An 18,460-nucleotide genomic window follows, 5' to 3' on the forward strand; every position below is an offset into this window, starting at 1 on the left:
AATATTTTTACATGACATTGAACAGTCGCTGGCTAATTTTAATATTTTTACATGACTTTGAATATTAGTCCTGTTCAAGTTCATGTTTGCTAGGCGTCACAAAATTCACATCTGGCTTTACTTCCTGATATCTGCTCTTTCGTGAGACTAAATGGTACTTTTTTATTTCGTTTTTTGCTAATAATACAAAAGGTAAAAACAAGGTTTAAAAAATATATACATACATTACAAGCAAGTTTGAAGAGGTGAGTTCTAAGGTGAGTGCTTTTTTGAATGTTGTTGGGGAGAGATTTTTAGAAGAAGAAGAGTTTAGCATCAGCAGATCTAAGGTTTCGGATGGGGGTGTACCGATGGAGGAGGTCAGCAAGATATGAGGGGGCAAGGATGTTAAGGACTTTTTTGGTGGTAAGCAGTATTTTCAAGTGTATTCTTTGTTTGACTTGTAGCCAATGGATCCAAGAACAGGTGTTTTGTGATCTCTGGTATGAGAGTGAATGAGCAGTCGAGCAACAGAGTTCTGGACATATTGTGATTTATTGAGGTTTTTGGATGAAGTGCTATAAAGAATATTGTTGCAGTAGTCAAGTCTAGAAGCGATAAATGCATGGATAAGTGACAAGCGATATAATATTTCATATGGGGACACCATGGAACACTGGGGCTGTATGGGATCTGTAGTTATTGATAAAATGGCATCTATCAGAGCTGTATGATTTAAACCAGGTTTTTTGAGGATGGGGGTTAACAGTGACTAGTTCAACAGTCCCTAGAGCATAGGCTTATGAGGTTGAGGAATGGCGGAGAGCACGCGCGACTAAGGGTAATCCCTAGTAAGCGGGCACGCGAACGTGTCCGCCACTAAACCCAGGGAGGTCGAGGACACGAAAACAACTCGGAGACAGCTCCGACCAAATAAAGAAAATAGCCCCAAAAAACGGCTAATGAAAATAAAGCAACCCTTAAAAACCAGGGCGAATAACACAACCAAAAAGAGGGCTAAAAGGCGAGCCCTGAAACCCCGGACCGGGGATCCCCAAAATAAAAGTACAACCTAGTAAAAAAGACTAGGTAAACAAAATAAACAACCGTGAGTCGCAGCTCCGGAAAACGCACAAACCAAAATATATACCGGGGACAACGTCCCTCACCCACAGACTCACACGAGCCAAAAACAAAAGAGAAAAGAAAATGAAAGAATCTACAGGAAGGTGTTCGCAGTGTACACACACACACAACGAGCAGAACACCTTCCTTACCTTTTTTTCGTTTTGTTTTTTCTTTTAAATTCAAAACCCAGAACCAGCACAATACCTGACTCATTTAACCGTGAGTCTACCGTGTGCTTACCAGCTTGGTGGCAGTGCGAACAGTGACACCAAAGCATCGACCGATGGTCAAAGAGGGCTTTAAATACCTTCTGGAGGTAGCCACCCTGTTGGCACTAATGAGCACCAGGTGAAAATAATAAACCCCTATTTTGTCCGTATCACAACTTCACTCATATTTAATCATTTTGAAATATTAATGTTATGTGGCTCTTATGTGGAAAAATATACCAATCTAAAAATAAAAAAGTTCCCACTGCACGCATTATCTTTGCATGTAGCAAAATTACCAGTATGAATCTGTCCAGCAGTACATTTTGGAAATTCTAATTTATTGGACGATAACATGTAACCATAGAAGAGGAAATAGTTTCTCATAAAACAGAGAGAGAGAGAGAGAGAGAGAGAGAGAGGACAGCAAATAGAAATATGCCATAGTCAGAGGGAGGAAGAGAGATAAAGCAGAGATCAATAAAGAAAGAGTGAAGCCCTAGATCAGGGGTCGGCAACCCTGGTCCTGGAGAGCCGCAGGGTGTGCTGGCTTTCGTTGTTACTTGGCATTAATTGATCAATGAAAGCTGTTGATTGCACAGTTAACTCACCTCACCTGGTTTCTTGGGTCTGAATCGGTTGCTTATTTTAAGGTGGAGACGAAAGCCAGCACACCCTGCGGCTCTCCAGGACCAGGGTTGCCGACCCCTGCCTTAGATATATATATATATATATATATATAGAGAGAGAGAGAGAGAGAGAGAGAGAGAGAGAGAGAGAGAGAGAGAGAGAGAGAGAGAGAGAGAGAGAGAGAGAGAGAGAGAGAGAGAGAGAGAGAGAGAGAGAGAGAGAGAGAGAGAGAGAGAGAGAGAGAGAGAGAGAGAGAGAGAGAGAAACATTTAAGTCTGGAAACAGAGAGGCACAGAGAACTGGCGCACATGGAGCTGTGTATTGAGGGATGCTTTTTTTGGGCTGTGTTACATGCTTGTTTGGGGTGTTCTGTGTTCCCAGAGCCTGTCCTGCCCCCCGCCCCTGGCACCTCCTGGGCCGGCCCAGGTTCTGTGGCGGGGGGGGGAAACCCCACCATGAAGATGAAGCAAAGGAAGCATGTGTTTCTGGCGGCCGTTGTGGCCTGGGCCCTTCTGTGCCTGGCGCTCTTCGCCTACAGCATGGACGGGCGCTCTGAAGAGCAGCCCACCTCCCTCCAGCAGTCTCAGGAGTCCCACGCCGAGACCCGTCGCCTCACCTCCATCCAGGCCGACAGCCGGCCCACCCCCGCCTCTCAACCGGACCCCCCGCGGCCGGCGAATGCGGCCAGAGGCCCGCTGACCGTGCCGGCTCCCCGGTCCAACTCAGGGAAGGAGGCGGGGGAGGGGGAGGAGGCCAGGAAGACCATGCGCACCAGCAAGACCACGCGCCAGAGCGTCAAGGAGAGGCCCAAGGAGGAGGACCCGGAGGAACTCTACTTCTCCAAGGAGAAGTCGGTGATCCGCAAGCTGTGGAAGGGCGACGTCTCGGCACGCATGCTCAGCGTCCACCTGCAGAGGGCCCAGAAGAACTACGTGAACATGAACAAGCACCGCGCCGTCTACGGGGGGCGCCGCAAGACCCAGCTGAGAGGCCGGGAGCTGCTGTGCGAGATGAAGAAGCAGGTGCACGTTCGGACCCTGGACGGAAGCGAGCAGCCCTTCTCCGGGCTCGGCTGGGACCGCTTCGTGCCCACCCGACCCCTGGAGCAGCTCTACCAGGCTCAGTTCAGCACCTGCGCGGTGGTCGCTTCCGCGGGGGCCATCCTCAACTCCAACCTGGGCAAGGAGATCGGTGAGTTTCTCAAGGGACCGCGGGATTTCTGGAGGTAATTTTTGTGTGCTAATAATCCATGATTCTGGAGTCACCAGATTTTTGAAATGCACAGTATTGTTGTCGTAGTGGCATTTCAACCACTCTCTATATTACAGGATTCCCGTAATTCTGTGTGTTCCCTGATCGCAATGCACAGTATTCTTGTAGTAGTGGCATTTTAACCAAGCTCTAGAGCATTTGTAACCAACCCTGTTCCTGGAGATCTACCATACTGAGGTTTTCACTCCAACCCTAATAAAGTTAACCTCATTCAACAGTTAGAGCTTTGCACTGCTAATTAGTAGAGTCAGGTGTGCCAAATTATGATGAAATGAAAACCAGGAACAGGTTTAACAACTGTTCTACAGGATTTCTGTAATTCCCAGTGTGTGCAGGCTAATACCGGTTGAAACCTCAGGCTACAACGACAATCTGTCAGCTGGGTAGGGAGGGTGGGTGGTTAGGGAGGGTGGGTGGTTGGGGGGGGGGGGGTTCCAGACAAACCGACAACCAGACGCGGCATGCCATAGGGACAGGCAATCTGGACTCTCCAATCTGGACTCTGGTTCCCTCAGTGCACAGACCCACCCTCGGTCAGCTGCTGAAACTGGGTGGCAAGCACGTGTGTTTGTGTGTGTGTGTGTGTGTGTTTGTATGCAGTGTAACACAAAGGAACAGCTCTGAGTTAGTCAGCGCACTTGTCCCTGGTCATGATTTGCACTTTATTGTGCGTCGCTCTGGATAACAGCATCTGCCAAATGACTCTAATGCAATGTAAGTGTGTGAACGAGTCCATTTCAAGCAGGGGTGTCCAATCTTATCCGACACGGGCCGGAGTGAGTGCAGGTTTTGGTTTGAGCCCAGCAATGTTGATTGATTGAAGACGACGCTTAGTTAATGAGTCACGCACCATATTGTTGGCCTAAAACAAAAACCTGCACCCACACTGGCCCTTGTTTAAAGAGAGGGAGGACGTTCATACCCTGGCGCTTACTGTGCCTGGATGAGTCCCTCCCACCTGCTTTCCATGCTGTGCTGAATGCCTTATGCATTGTTGGAGCGTGAATGACACAGCATTATTTTTGGCAACTCATCATAAAATATAAAACTTTATGACCAGAGAGATGCAAACAGCAGTTGAATCAGCGTTAGAATTAGCTGCACTCTCAGAGACAGGTACAAAACATTCCTAAAAAGGTACAAATGCTTGTTAATGGGGCAGTACCCATTAGGTGCATAGTCATCAATATACACTCAGTGAACACTTTATTAGGTAGACCTGTACACCAGCTTGTTAATCCATCCATCCATCCATTATCTGAACCCGCTTATCCTGAACAGGGTCACAGGGGGGCTGGAGCCTATCCCAGCATACATTGGGCAGGAATATACCCTGGACAGGTCGCCAGTCCATCGTAGGGCACACACACCATTCACTCACACACTCATACCTACGGGCAATTTAGACTCTCCAATCAGCCTAACCTGCATGTCTTTGGACTGTGGGAGGAAACCGGAGTACCCGGAGGAAACCCACGCAAACACGGGGAGAACATGCAAACTCCACACAGAGAGGCCCCAGCCGACAGGGATTCGAATCCAGGACCTCCTTGCTGTGAGGCGGCTGTGCTACCCACTGCACCATCCGTGCTGCCACCCAGCTTGTTAATGCAGATATTTAATCAGCCAATCATGTGGCAGCAAATAAATGCATGAAAAATGGACAAGTGGTTCAGTTATTTTTCAGACCAATGTCAGACCAAGTGACTTTGACTGTGGAATGATTATTGGTGCCAGACAGGGTGGTTTGAGTATCTACCGATCTCCTGGGATTTTCACACACAACAGTCTCTATAGTTTGCTGAGAATGGTGTGAATAACAGAAAAGATCCAGTGAGCAGCAGCTCTGCTGGCAGAAATGTGTTGTTAATGAGAGAGGTCAGAGGAGAATGGCCAGACTGGTCAAAGCTGACAGTAATGCAAATAACCACACATTACAACAGTCGCATGCAGAAGAGCATCTCTGAACACACTTCTTAAATGGATAGGCTACTGCAGCAGAAGGCCAATAAGTAAAAAATGAGTCTAATAAATACCTAATGAAGTGCTTATTGAGTTTATATGTAACTAATTTGTACCGTTTTATGCTTGTACCCAATGAGAACATTAATATACTTTGAAATTTGATTCATGAAAAGCCAACACTTATCTTGTTTCTACAGCCAATGCAATCCAATGTTGCATCTGTGTTATGCAGTATTGCCCAGAATTCTGGAAATAAGCGTGAGAAAGCACAGTGAATATTAGGGAAAACAGGGCCTGTTTGACCTTGGGGGAAGCAGAGTAGGAAAACAAGACTTTGAGTGCTGCCCATACTGTGGATTCTGTCAAGGGAACAAGTCCAGGCATGCCAGATTGCTGTGTTGCTGCAACAGTACATACTGAACCCATATCGTCAAGGCCCAGTATTTCAAAACTAGAAACTCTGATCCTGATCCTAAAAATTAGGATTAGGTATAATCCCACCCTGCATAGAATCTAGATTCTCTCCATCAAATTTTGGTTTTGGGTATTTCAGAATTCTAAGGTGGAGATAAGGATAGGTTTGATACTGTGGATAATCTTGATCCCACTGAAAGGGCGGATTCAGGATGGATTTAAGATTGATGTAGGACATGTGGGGTAAATGGCACATCTCTAATAAATGTTTTATCCAGTGATTGCACATTCATTAACACAAACTCTTCCAAAACAATGTCCATTCTAAATGGACAATAAAATATTTTCAAGAAGAACCCACAACACTAAAAGGGGTCTAAAGAAAGACTTAAAAATGCTTTGAGATATATTTGAAAATATATTCTGATTCTAAAATAATTGCCGAATTGTTGTAAACCATTATTTGAACTAGGGACGATTGATCAGCAAAAACTTCAAGGTCTCAAGGTCTTGTTTTTGTAAGTTCATTTTTATTATTGTAGTTACTGTAGAATTATTTTTTATTATTCATTGCATTGCATTTTGAAATTTTGCATTTTCAAATTAGACTGATTTGGCCCATGTATTGTGTACTGCTTCAGATTAATCGGACTAATAGGCCAACTGAATTACACATTTTATGTTTCGAAAAATGTTTGTCTTAATTAAATGTTGCATTATTTTGTCCAACAGAGAGACAGATCCAAAGACTGCAAATATAAATTCTGTAATACTGATACTTGTGGTAGCTGGATCAGAATGATCCTATCTGATCCTAGTTGATTGTACTCTTCAAGGGTTCTGATTATCTGTATGTTTACACTAGGACTTGGAACTGTACTGTCCTCTCAGGTCCCCTTCGCACTTATACTTGTGTTTGGTCTGCACTTCGTTGTACGTCGCTCTGGATAAGAGCGTCTGCTAAATGCCATGTAATGTAATGTAATGTAATATGAAAATTCTTTGAAAAATCGTCACAAAACCAACGAGATCGATTTGATCTCGGAGAGCAAAAAAAGGGATTTCAAAACCCAGATAATTCTGGTTCTAGATGAAAGAGTTTGAAATACTGGACCCAGACAATTGGATGAATGACCGTGTTCAGTGCTGAGGAAAAATATCTCTTTGTCAAGGACAAACAACGACATTTGGGGCAGTTCAGATTAATGAGCTCAGTTCTTAGTTGTTGAGCATCGTTGAGAAAATTATTTCACAGTTGAACACCTGAAAAAATGATTTGTTGCACAGGACTTGGGGAATTAAGGAGATGGTATATTTCCGAAAATCTATGTGGCTAAAATACGTGAAACTGCAATTAATCAAACACATGACGTTCCTTGGCCGCAATTGAAAGTAGAGGAATCATGTGTGACGATTTTTCAAAGAATTTTCAGATTACACTGTTTGCATTCTCTGAATATGTTAAAGCAGTTGGACCACTTCACATGTAGTTTCTTCTCTTGGACATTTTCATAACATTCAAATTTTATCTCCCTCAGTCCCAAGTTCTCAGAGATCTGAGAACTTGGGACATTTGCTTATTTGTGCATTGTTATTTTTCAGCGTACATTTGCAATCGTGCTTTTACTCTTAGTTTTCTAAGTTACACTGTAACCATGCATCAATAAATTATTCATTGTACCAGCTGCAAGACTGTTTGCTGAATAATACTTTATTATTTAGCTGACGCTTTTATCCAAGCGACAGTTGATTAGACTATGCAGGGAGCAATCCCCCTGGAGCAATGTGGGGTTAAGGGCCTTGCTCAAGTGCTGAACAGCTGCACTGATATTATTGTGGCTACACCGGGGCTTGAACCACCAACCTTCCGGGTCCTGATGAAGTACCTTAGCCCCGAGGCTACAGGCTGCCCCCTTGCTGACTGTTGAAAGAATCGTGAATCCTGGCGTAGTCTTTGCTGACCTCTAGTGGAGCATATTATCAATTGCACCCATTAATCTCAATTTTGCTTCCCAAGTGCAGTAGATTCCAATATACACTCAGTGAGTACTTTAATAGGTATTTATTATACTTATTGTTTTACTTATTGGTCTTCTACTACTGTAGCCTATCCACTTAGAATTTTGACATGCAGATGTTCAGAGATGCTCTTCTGCATACCACTGTTGTAATGTGTGGCTATTTATGTTACTGTCACCTTCCAGCTTTGACCAGACTAGCCCTTCTCCTGTGACCCTTCTCATTAACAACGTGTTTCAGCCCGCATAACTGCTGCTCACTCTATGTTTCTTTGGTTTTCGCACCATTCTCCGCAAACTGTTGTGCGTGAAAAGTCATATAGATCATATTTTTTCCCCATTCTGAGATTTGGTCAGAAAAACAGCTGAACTTCTTGATCATGTCTGCATGCTTTTATGCATTTAGTTGCTTCCACATGATTGGCTGATTACATATTTGCATTAACAACCTAATAAAGTGCTCACTGAGGTGGGCATAGCTAGTTAGTCTTTTAAGGCATTTTAAACTCCCTGTAATTAATACTCATGTTTATGGCTTTATTATTATTATTATTATTATTATTATTATTATTATTATTATTGTTGTTGTTGTTTTTTTGTTGTTATTATCCTTCCACATTTTATTTCAACATTGTGTGACTTATTTTGATAGAGCAGGTCACATACAGTCATCATCATGGAACTAATAGAGTGCATGCACAAGCTCTAAAAATCATATGTTTGTTGTGCCAACTGCTGTTGCTAAATTACCTTTAAAGAACCTGAACGTGACGATCCCGGATTTGTTGTGCCAACTGCCACTGCTAAGTGACCTTTAAAGAACCTGAAAATGATGAGTGCTTTTTGCTCATTTGGTGCAATGGAATGCATTTAATCTGACTCCAGACCAGCGGAGCGGATGTCGTCTGCAGGTTCACAAGAAAAGCGACGGGTATTGAAGTTTTCTACCCACACACTGCGTCACTGTCGTTCGGCTCACATTCCTGAAAACAGAACGCTGACGTAGAGTCGCAGTCGGATGAGGAGGATGATATCAAAACTGTCGAAAATAAGTGAAAGGGATATAAATCTGGAGCTGCATGTGTCAACCACCTGAGCAAGACTCTGTACTGTGGTTTAAAGTGCTTCGCTGGTGTTGGTGACCTGCCTGTCAGTCACTCAGTCACTCAGTTATGGCGGAGCCCTCCCACACCACTCCAGTCCCCAGTTCCAGTTTTTTTATCGTGTTGATTATCCAAAAACAAAATACGGGATGAGACCAGGAATAGTCTTCAAGAAGTGTAGGAGCACGCATCTAGGGTAAGGTTAATTGTAATCTTGTCAAATATGAGCTAAAATGATGAAGTGATCTCAGGTCCGCACTCCATATTTTCAGACGTTGTATGAATACAGGTCCAGATTTCAGCACTTCTCTCAAACCGTGATGACTCCTACCTTAGAAACACAACAAAGCATATTGGTGATGATTGACCTTTCGGAGAATGTGAATTAAATTACTGCAGATAGAATTCCCAAGCGGATGAACACCATCTGAGTGACTCACTGACTGCCAAATTGATGTCTCGCAGCTACTGGCAAAAACCATGTTCCATTCTTTTTTAAAGAGACATATTTTTTCTATTCATATGTTCAATCAATGAAGGTCAGCAAATGTGTCCATCAGAGGGCTGAGTGATGGATGGCTTGGAAATCCATTAATATGATGCATCCAGCGGAGAGAATGTGTGGATTGATTTTTGTTTGCGGTTACACGCATGCGAGTGTCAGAAGATGTGACCATCATCCTCTCCGTATACCTCATGTAGGTGTTTGTGTGTGTTCATACGTGAATTTTTAACAAGCAAGTATCGCACAAATGAATCCTGTTATTCTAACTCCAACACGAACAGTTGGTTCAGTGTTCATTTCTCTACTGTGGAGTGTGTGTGTATATGGTTTTGCTTTTGGGTTGGAACGATCCTGGTAAACATGCACTACAATGTCAGGTAGGACTGGGATGTGACTGATGTGATCACTATGATTCTGGCCTCAGACAGGGCCTGACCACTTGGTGGAGCCATTGCTGTGGACACAAGAATAAACATTGATTGCTTCACAACTGGATTTAGGTGAATGTGTGTTATGAAACCTTTGCTTAAAATTGAAGATAATCATTTGAACAATTATTATATTCACCTTTTCCTGTGTGTGTGGGTGTGTGTGCATGCTGTGTTGTGTGGCAGAGTACTCTGAAATGTGTTGAATGGAACTTTTTCAAGGACACAGTGAATAGTATATAAAGATGGAATATAGTGGACATTTTTCTTGACCTCTTTACATTTCAGTACTTGGTGTTTGTTTGGAATTCAAGGTTTTATAGCCTATAGTGTACTTTGCCTATAGTGTACTTTTGAGGGCATGGGAAAACATGAAACCATTAATGAAGAAAAACAGAATACCATGTGAAAATTATTTTTATATTTTCATCCACTTGGGGCTGCCTGGCTATATATAGGAAGAGTTTCCAGGCTCTTTTTAGTTAAGATGGATCGTTACAACCCAAAAGCCAAACTGTATACATACACCCCTCTTCACTGTCTCTCACAGTAGAGAAATAAACAAACTGTTAGTGTTGGAGTTAGGATAACAGGAATTTTTTATGTATAATATTTATATCTGCCTTGTGCCTCCACCCTGGCTATTACTCAGAGGAAAAGTTGCCAGGCTCTTTTTATCTTTCTGAAGGATCAAAGCTCTTACTTTGCCTCTGTGCCTTGCACATTGACTATGTTGGTATGGCATAATTTCAAAATTTCATTGTGATTGGCCAGCTGGCAGAATGGCTGGCAGTTTAAGGAAGATTAAGTGTGTTAAACCCCAGCCATCCTCTGTCTGTGCCGTAAATACATTAAGTTGTACAACAGGTACAGATTGCTGTTTTTCAATAAACATCTTCATCCCCGATCGTGAGAACTTTTATAATGTAGTTTGTTGTCGTTTGTGGGATTAACTGTTCCAATGAGTCAGTTCTCGTGAAGGCTTTCAGCTGAAGAGAGCTTTCTTTGTTGCTCTTTCTTAATTGTCCATGCATAGAAGCATCTCCTAATCAAACATAGTAATTCTATTCAATCTACTTGTGAGAGGGCTCGTGGGTTTGAACTACTTAAGGAGCACCTCTCTGCTCTGCAGATTTTGAATCCTGACCCTCTGACCCCTGGTTTCCCTCAGATTCCCATGACGCTGTTCTCCGCTTCAATTCCGCGCCTACGGAGGGCTACGAGAAAGACGTCGGTAACAAGACCACCTTGCGCATCATCAACTCTCAGGTGAGAGCTGTCACGAAAATGCACACACACCCACACACCCACACACACACACACACACACACACACACATAATTGATTAACATTACCTTCATAACTTCATTGCTTTCGGGCAGAGGGATCTGTGGCCCTCTGGGAAGGTGGATCAGCTTACCTTCCCCACCTCTCAATCCCTTTCAGATCCTGGCTAAGCCGCAGCATCGCTTCAGCACCAGCTCCCTGTATAAGGATGTGGTCCTGCTGGCCTGGGACCCAGCACCGTACACTGTAAACCTGCATAAGGTGGGTCTCCCTCATCACGCAACTCTCTACACTCTCGACACTAAAATCACATTTCTTCCCCATTCTCACATTTGGTCTGAACAACAGCTGAACCTCTTGACCAAGTCCGCATGCTTTTATGCATTTAGTTGCTGCCACATGATTGGATTAAATATTTGCATTAACAAGCTGGTGTATAGGTCTACCTACTAAATTACTCACTGACTGTATAATTATCCTTTACCTTTTTTGCTAGGAAAGCATACTAATTTGTACCCAAAGAGAACATTACTGAACTTCCAGGGTACATTTGGGAAATGTGATCCTTGTACCTCTACTGACACTGTACCACTGTCAACACTGAGCTCTCTAATACACTCTACTACTATAGTCTGTGATCCTGTAGAAGGTGAATCTGTTAACAGTGAGCTCTCCAATATACTCTACACTATAAACACTGAGCTCTCCAATACACTCTACCACTATAAACACTGAGCTCTCCAATACACTCTACCACTATTAACACTGAGCTCTCCAATACACTCTACCACTATAAATACTGAGCTCTCCAATACACTCTACCACTATAAATACTGAGCTCTCCAATACACTCTACCACTATAAACACTGAGCTCTCCAATACACTCTACCACTATCAACACTGAACTCTCCAATACACTCTACCTCTATAAACACTCAGCTCTTCAATACACTCTAGCACTATTAACACTGAGTTCTCCAATACACTCTACCACTATAAACACTGAGCTCTCCAATACACTCTACTACTATAAACACTGAGCTCTCCAAAACACTCTACCACTATAAACACTGAGCTCTCCAATACACTCTACCACTATAACCACTGAGCTATCCAATACACTCTACCACTATAAACACTGAGCTCTCCAATATACTCTACTACTATAAACACTGAGCTCTCCAATACACTCTACTACTATAAACACTGAGCTCTCCAATACACTCTACCACTATAAACACAGAGCTATCCAATACACTCTACCACTATAAACACTGAGCTCTCCAATACACTCTACACTATAAACACTGAGCTCTCCAATACACTCTACCATTATAAACACTGAGCTCTCCAAAACACTCTACCACTATAAACACTGAGCTCTCCAATACACTCTACCACTATAACCACTGAGCTATCCAATACACTCTACCACTATAAACACTGAGCTATCCAATACACTCTACCACTATAAACAATCAGCTCTCCAATACACTCTACCACTATCAACACTGAGCTCTCCAATACACTCTACCACTATCAACACTGAGCTCTCCAATACACTCGACCACTATCAACACTGAGCTATCCAATACACTCTACCACTATAAACCATGAGCTATCCAATACACTCTACCACTATAAACACTGAGCTCTCCAATACACTCTGCCACTATCAACACTGAGCTCTCTCCACTACTATACTCTGTGATTGTACAGAAGGTGAATCTGTCAACACTCAGCAATCAAATACGTACACTCTACCACTATAGCACTATTAACACTCAGCTCTGTAATACACTCCACTATACTCTGTTGGTGTGCAGAGTGTCTGCCATTCTCCCTTGTTATCCACAGATAATGTGGATAATCCAAATGAGGATTTATTCTGTTTTTAATAAAGCTCAAATCTGTCTTTTGCCAAAGCACTGTGTACCTGAAGAAAATAAACAATTTGCTTTAAAATAATACATTGAAAGAATCAGAAAAAATAATAAATCTTAGTGCGCCTAAGATTGGTCATGTGCACGTTGCGTTGTGTCTGCTAGCTAACAGTACCACGGTATCAATAATTTGTCATAATCAGTCATATGGTGAAACGTACGGTACCTGCTGTTAGATAGTGAAGTATTGGCTGATTACAACATCGCATCTGGTTACCTAGCTGTAGCTCATTGAAACTTGCACTCGCATCATTGCGCTAGGAGTCAAACAGGCATGTATGTCTTTTGCCACGGAAGCGGCGTCTTTGGCTGGAAGCACGGGCAGGTGGCAGGGTCGTCAGTCGTAGATTTGTTGCGCAGGATTTGAGTGTGAGCAGATGTTATCTTTCACACAACGCCGATGCGGAGGACCATAAATCACCGCAGCTGGAGCTGTCGGGCACCTCTGACACTACCTGGAATTTAGTCTGGCTGATGCAGAGAAGCTCATCTGAAGCCTCATCTCTCAGGGGACTGTGGCTGTTCCCCTGTACCTGCAGTCTACTGTATGTGCACGTGCAGGTCATTCTCATTACCAGATAATTTCTGGTTGTCTTGTTATGATTATTGTCATTATGTTTTAAGAAACTTACAACAACATATATGGATTTTTGAGATTCTGAAATTTCCTAGACCGTAGCTCTATTTTTTCATGCATGTTTTTAAATCATTATAATTTAATTAATGCTTCGATATGTGTAAGAATCATTTTTATTATGTTCTGTGATAATGGAAGTATAGTAGTCTTTGTAGTGGTCTAGCCAGGTGAGAATTCTATCCAGTCATGTTATTGTTGAGAGCAGTTTTTCAGGTGTTATTGAGAGCTGAGGTTCTGTAGAGAGCTTATGAATAGTGTTATTGTGAAATATCCATTCATTAGCCCCCATCTACTTATAAAGTACACTGACACGTGGCTTTTTCAGATAACAGTTCCGCTTTTGCCGGTTGCAAAGTGGATACTGACAGACACAGTCACGTTGGCAGGAGCGTGAGGGTCACTTTTGAAGTTCACTGTTAACCTTAAGCCCGGGATGCACAACTCCGGTCCTGGATGTCTAGTCTGCGACCTGGTTTTTGTTCCAACCGATTACCTTAATTTATTTTTCCAACAGCTATAAATTACAGCAGTTTCACTCCTGTACTTGAGCACAGTAACATCTTGCAGTCTGCAGCTGTAGCTGGTGCATATTCAAATGTCTGATCAAGACATTATTTAGCTAATTAAATAATTATGAGCAGAAGTTGGTACAAAATCCTGAAGCGGATTGGCCCTTGCTGTGCACCCCTGCCTTAAGCCCATTCTCCACCAAACAGCCGAGACAAGATGAGACAAGACTAGTGAAATTTCGGAACGTCCGTGATTGAATCTCAAAACGTCTGTGAGTATGGACTAGGCAGTTCGCAGTTTTCGAAACGGCAGCTGCTGAAATTCGACGTTCTGAAACTGGACAGTTCACACCGATAAAACTTTCTTCTAAAGACGTTATGAAACCGTATCGTCTCGTCTCAATAGACTGTTTGCTAGAGACTGGGCTTTAGAGCTTCCTTTTCCTCCCTCCCTCTCCGCAGTGGTACCAGAGCCCGGATTACGACCTTTTCAGGCCCTACGTGGAGCACAGACAGCGCCGCCCTGCCCAGCCCTTCTACATCCTCCACCCAGCATTCCTCTGGCAGATGTGGGACGTCATTCAGGGACACACCCAGGAGGAAATCCAACCCAACCCGCCCTCCTCCGGCTTCATCGGCAAGTGCCGTCCGTTCGTCTGTCTGCAAGCTCGGCCTGCGGCCTGTGTGTCCGTCTGTCTGTGGGATTGCGTCCGTTGCCTGACTGTTGTTAACATAGCATAATGAGGCGATATAGCAGGGGCGACATGGCTCAGGCAGTAAGAGCAGTCGTCTGGCAGTTGGAGGGTTGCCGGTTCGATCCCCCACCCAGGCTGTGTCAAAGTGTCCCTGAGCAAGACACCTAACCCCCAAATGCTCCTGACGAGCTGGTCGGCGCCTTGCATGGCAGCCAATCGCCGTTGGCGTGTGAGTGTGTGTATGAATGGGTGAATGAGAAGCATCAATTGTACAGCGCTTTGGATAAAGGCGCTATATAAATTCCAACCATTAACCATTAATTGTACAGCACTTTGGATAAAGGCGCTATATAAGTTCCTACCATTTACCTTTTTACCAATGACAAGAGCAGGCCATTCAGTCTAACAATGCTTGCCTTTTCCTACCATTAAAGTGTACGTACTGCTCAGTTTGCCTAAAAACAAAATACTATCTAGCACCCTATCAAGCCTGGTCTTGAAAACCCTTGGCAGTAAGTTCCCTCACCGTCATTCTAAGGGGCCAAACCTGGCTATGAGGTCCCTCACTCTCATTCTGAGGGGCCAAACCTGACTATGAGGTCCCTCACTGTCATTCACATGGGCCAAACCTTGCTGTAAGGTCCTTCACCATCATTCTGAGGGGGCAAACCTGGCTATGAGGCCCCTCGCCATCTTTTACAGGGGCCAAACCTGACAGTAAGGTCCCTCACTGTCATTCTGAGGGGCCAAACCTGGCTATGAGGTCCCTCACTGTCATTCACATGGGCCAAACCTTGCTGTAAGGTCCTTCACCATCATTCTGAGGGGGCAAACCTGGCTATGAGGCCCCTCGCCATCTTTTACAGGGGCCGAACCTGACAGTAAGGTTCCTCACTGTCATTCAGAGGGGCCAAACCTGACAGTAAGGTCCTCACTGTCCCAGGGATTGGGCGCTCTGCTTCATCTTCTTCTCTACTGATGGAAATATTGCACATTCCAGGATTGTTGTCTCTTTTTATCCGCACCGCATTGTAGCATCTGTGTTTTTCAAGATGGTGTGTTGCCACACAAAACAGATTGCATGACAGAGCTCTGTCATATTTCCAGTGCCATTCAGAGCGTAAATGTGTTGGGTGGTGGGGAGTATGCCCTTTTGACCCTGCGGAGGTGGAAAACACACTTCAGTGCCACAGTCAGCGGAAGTGTCAGTGAATGTAGTGTAACTGATCTACAGATTACATGGCCCGGGGCGCCCGTGTGTATAGCTGGGCAGGCCACTGGGCAGGCCAGGCTGAGGGGGCTGTCTGAGAGAGATTTCCATGGCGATGCGTGCTGTGAACATGCATGCAGACGTGAACGTGTGTGAGGCGTTGGAACCGATGAAAGCAGATTATATATATTATCTGGCTTCTCCTCACAGCGGGAACCAAGCAGACTGGCCCTGGGGTCAGGAGCATCAAAGACAGGGGTGGGTCCTACCAGCCCCACCGCCTCTGTGTGATAATGTGTGTTTCCCCTTACTGGGGGGCCCTGAGAATTGAGAATTACACAAGGACCCCAGAATGAGGGGAGCTGTGTGTGTGTGTGTGTGTGTGTATGTGCCTTCTGACAGCACTATATCCCCAATGTACGGTGACCACAGTGTTCCTCAGTACACTGAGTCATGTATTTTTCTACATTCTGATGCTCCATTCTCTTTCTACATTCTGATTCTACATTCTCTATATTCTCTTTTTCTACATTCTGATGCTACATTCTCTTTTTCTACATTCTGATTCTACATTTTCTACATTCTCTTTTTCTACATTCTGATGCTACATTCTCTACATTACATTACATTACATGGCATTTAGCAGACGCTCTTATCCAGAGCCACGTACAACAAAGTGCAGATCAAACACAAGTACAAGTGCGAAGAGGACATTCTTTTTCTACATCCTGATGCTACATTCTCTTTTCTACATTCTGATGCTACATTCTCTTTCTACATTCTGACGCTGCATTCTCTTTTTCTACATTCTGATTCTACATTTTGATGCTACATTCTCTTTATACATTCTGATGCTACATTCTCTTTTTAGACATTCTGATGCTACATTCTCTTTTCAGACATTCTGATGCTACATTCTCTTTTTATACATTCTGATGCTACATTCTCTTTTTAGACATTCTGATGCTACATTCTCTTTTTCTACATTCTGATGCTACATTCTCTTTTTAGACATTCTGATGCTACATTCTCTTTTTCTACATTCTGATGCTACATTCTCTTTTTCTACATTTTGATGCTACATTCAGTGCTAAATGTAGATTGTGTTTCAAGTTTGTCTGTCCTTAGTGCCACTGTCTGCACATCACTGGTTTTGACTGCGGCTGAAAAAAAAATTGTTAAGCAGTCAGTGTTCAAAGGCATTTTTATTGGATCTCAGCTGCTGGGCTGGGGATAGCACTGAGGAACCTGACAGGCTCAGATCAGACCTTACCGAAAAATGGTGACAACCGATTCTGCATGCACAAATCAAATACCCCCCAGGCTCACATGGGTTTGGGATTGATGTGTACAGACTAGCAAGGCAGCAAATGAGAAAATCACACCATGTTAAGACTCCCAGTGCAGCAAATGAAATGCGTAGACATCTGCAAAGTTTTTTCACAGTTAGCCTCATCCTCGGAGGGCCAGCAAATAGTTTCAAAATTAAGCTGTCCTCTGAATCAAAACCAAAGGCATTTTTGGCTTGGACTGGACGGAATTTACTATGACATAAATGTACTTTGGGAGAAGAAATGCAACAACCAGTCCAACGTGTTTGTCGTACTTTGCCAAGCCTCCTTTTATTAAAAAAGGGTTAAGCCCCCCCAAACAATTTCTCGACCTGCATCGGAGCTACAAGCTGATTGATGTTGGCCAAACGACGGGGCCAAAAAGAACAGAAAAACTTCCATTTGTGCCCCACTAATTAACGTAATATTGACCTCCATGGCCATGGTCTACATGTTTGGTGGGAGGTCTTGCAAGAGTAAAAGACTGATAATTTTCATTCAAAGTAGAAGCCCACTTGGTTTTGATTAAGAAGAAGGTTACTTCAAATGAGAGGACATAACTACTTCCAAAGGATGAAGAAACATTTAGACAGTGTGGACTGCCTTCACACTAGTCAAGTTTTAAACATAAATACCAGGACCAGATACAAGTCTGTCCTGAATTTGTTCAGTTCAAAGCATGTTTACATTTAACACATTTCGCAAATGCTCTTATCCAGAGCAACTTACAAAGACTTCATTTTTACATACAATCCACTTAAACAACTGGATATTTACTGACACCATTCAGGTTAATGACCTTGCTGAAGGGTACAACAGCAGTGCCCCAGTCGGGAATGAAACTTACAATCTTGGCATTGTGAGTCCAGTTCGCTAACCATTATAGTACACTGCCACTGGCTTTAAGTCTGCACAGTAAAATGTCCAGTTTTACATCAACTCATAGAGTTCGTATGAGTCCACTCTGACCAACTTTGTTTGATTTTAATTTACACTGGACATTTTTCTGGGCTTACAGTTTTGGGAAGTGCCCAAAATGTCTTTTTGTTCTGATTGTTTCATATATAACCAGTAATCTTATCATACAGAGATCACAGTGCATGGCTCTTTCTGGTGTTCAGACCTCTCCTCTCACGTCTGCATGGGCTTCAACATCTCTGATCTTTTCTTCAAATTACAGTCTAGATTGACCAGTC

The 18,460-nt window shown here is 43.5% G+C and overlaps 1 protein-coding gene across 1 annotated transcript in view; it reads left to right on the forward strand.

The window, feature by feature from the left end:
• Positions 1 to 18,460, forward strand: part of LOC133124692 (beta-galactoside alpha-2,6-sialyltransferase 2-like) — a 37,080-nt gene that overhangs the window by 14,205 nt on the left and 4,415 nt on the right. Inside the window, exons 3-6 of the mRNA XM_061236104.1 lie at positions 2,328 to 3,137; positions 10,823 to 10,920; positions 11,098 to 11,199; positions 14,491 to 14,665. Coding sequence (XP_061092088.1) covers positions 2,402 to 3,137; positions 10,823 to 10,920; positions 11,098 to 11,199; positions 14,491 to 14,665 — 1,111 coding nt within the window. The 5' untranslated portion in view covers positions 2,328 to 2,401. The remainder of the gene's footprint in view (positions 1 to 2,327; positions 3,138 to 10,822; positions 10,921 to 11,097; positions 11,200 to 14,490; positions 14,666 to 18,460) is intronic.

The sequence above is a fragment of the Conger conger genome, chromosome 3 (assembly GCF_963514075.1).
Source record: "Conger conger chromosome 3, fConCon1.1, whole genome shotgun sequence".
Classification (NCBI taxonomy): Eukaryota; Metazoa; Chordata; class Actinopteri; order Anguilliformes; family Congridae; genus Conger; species Conger conger.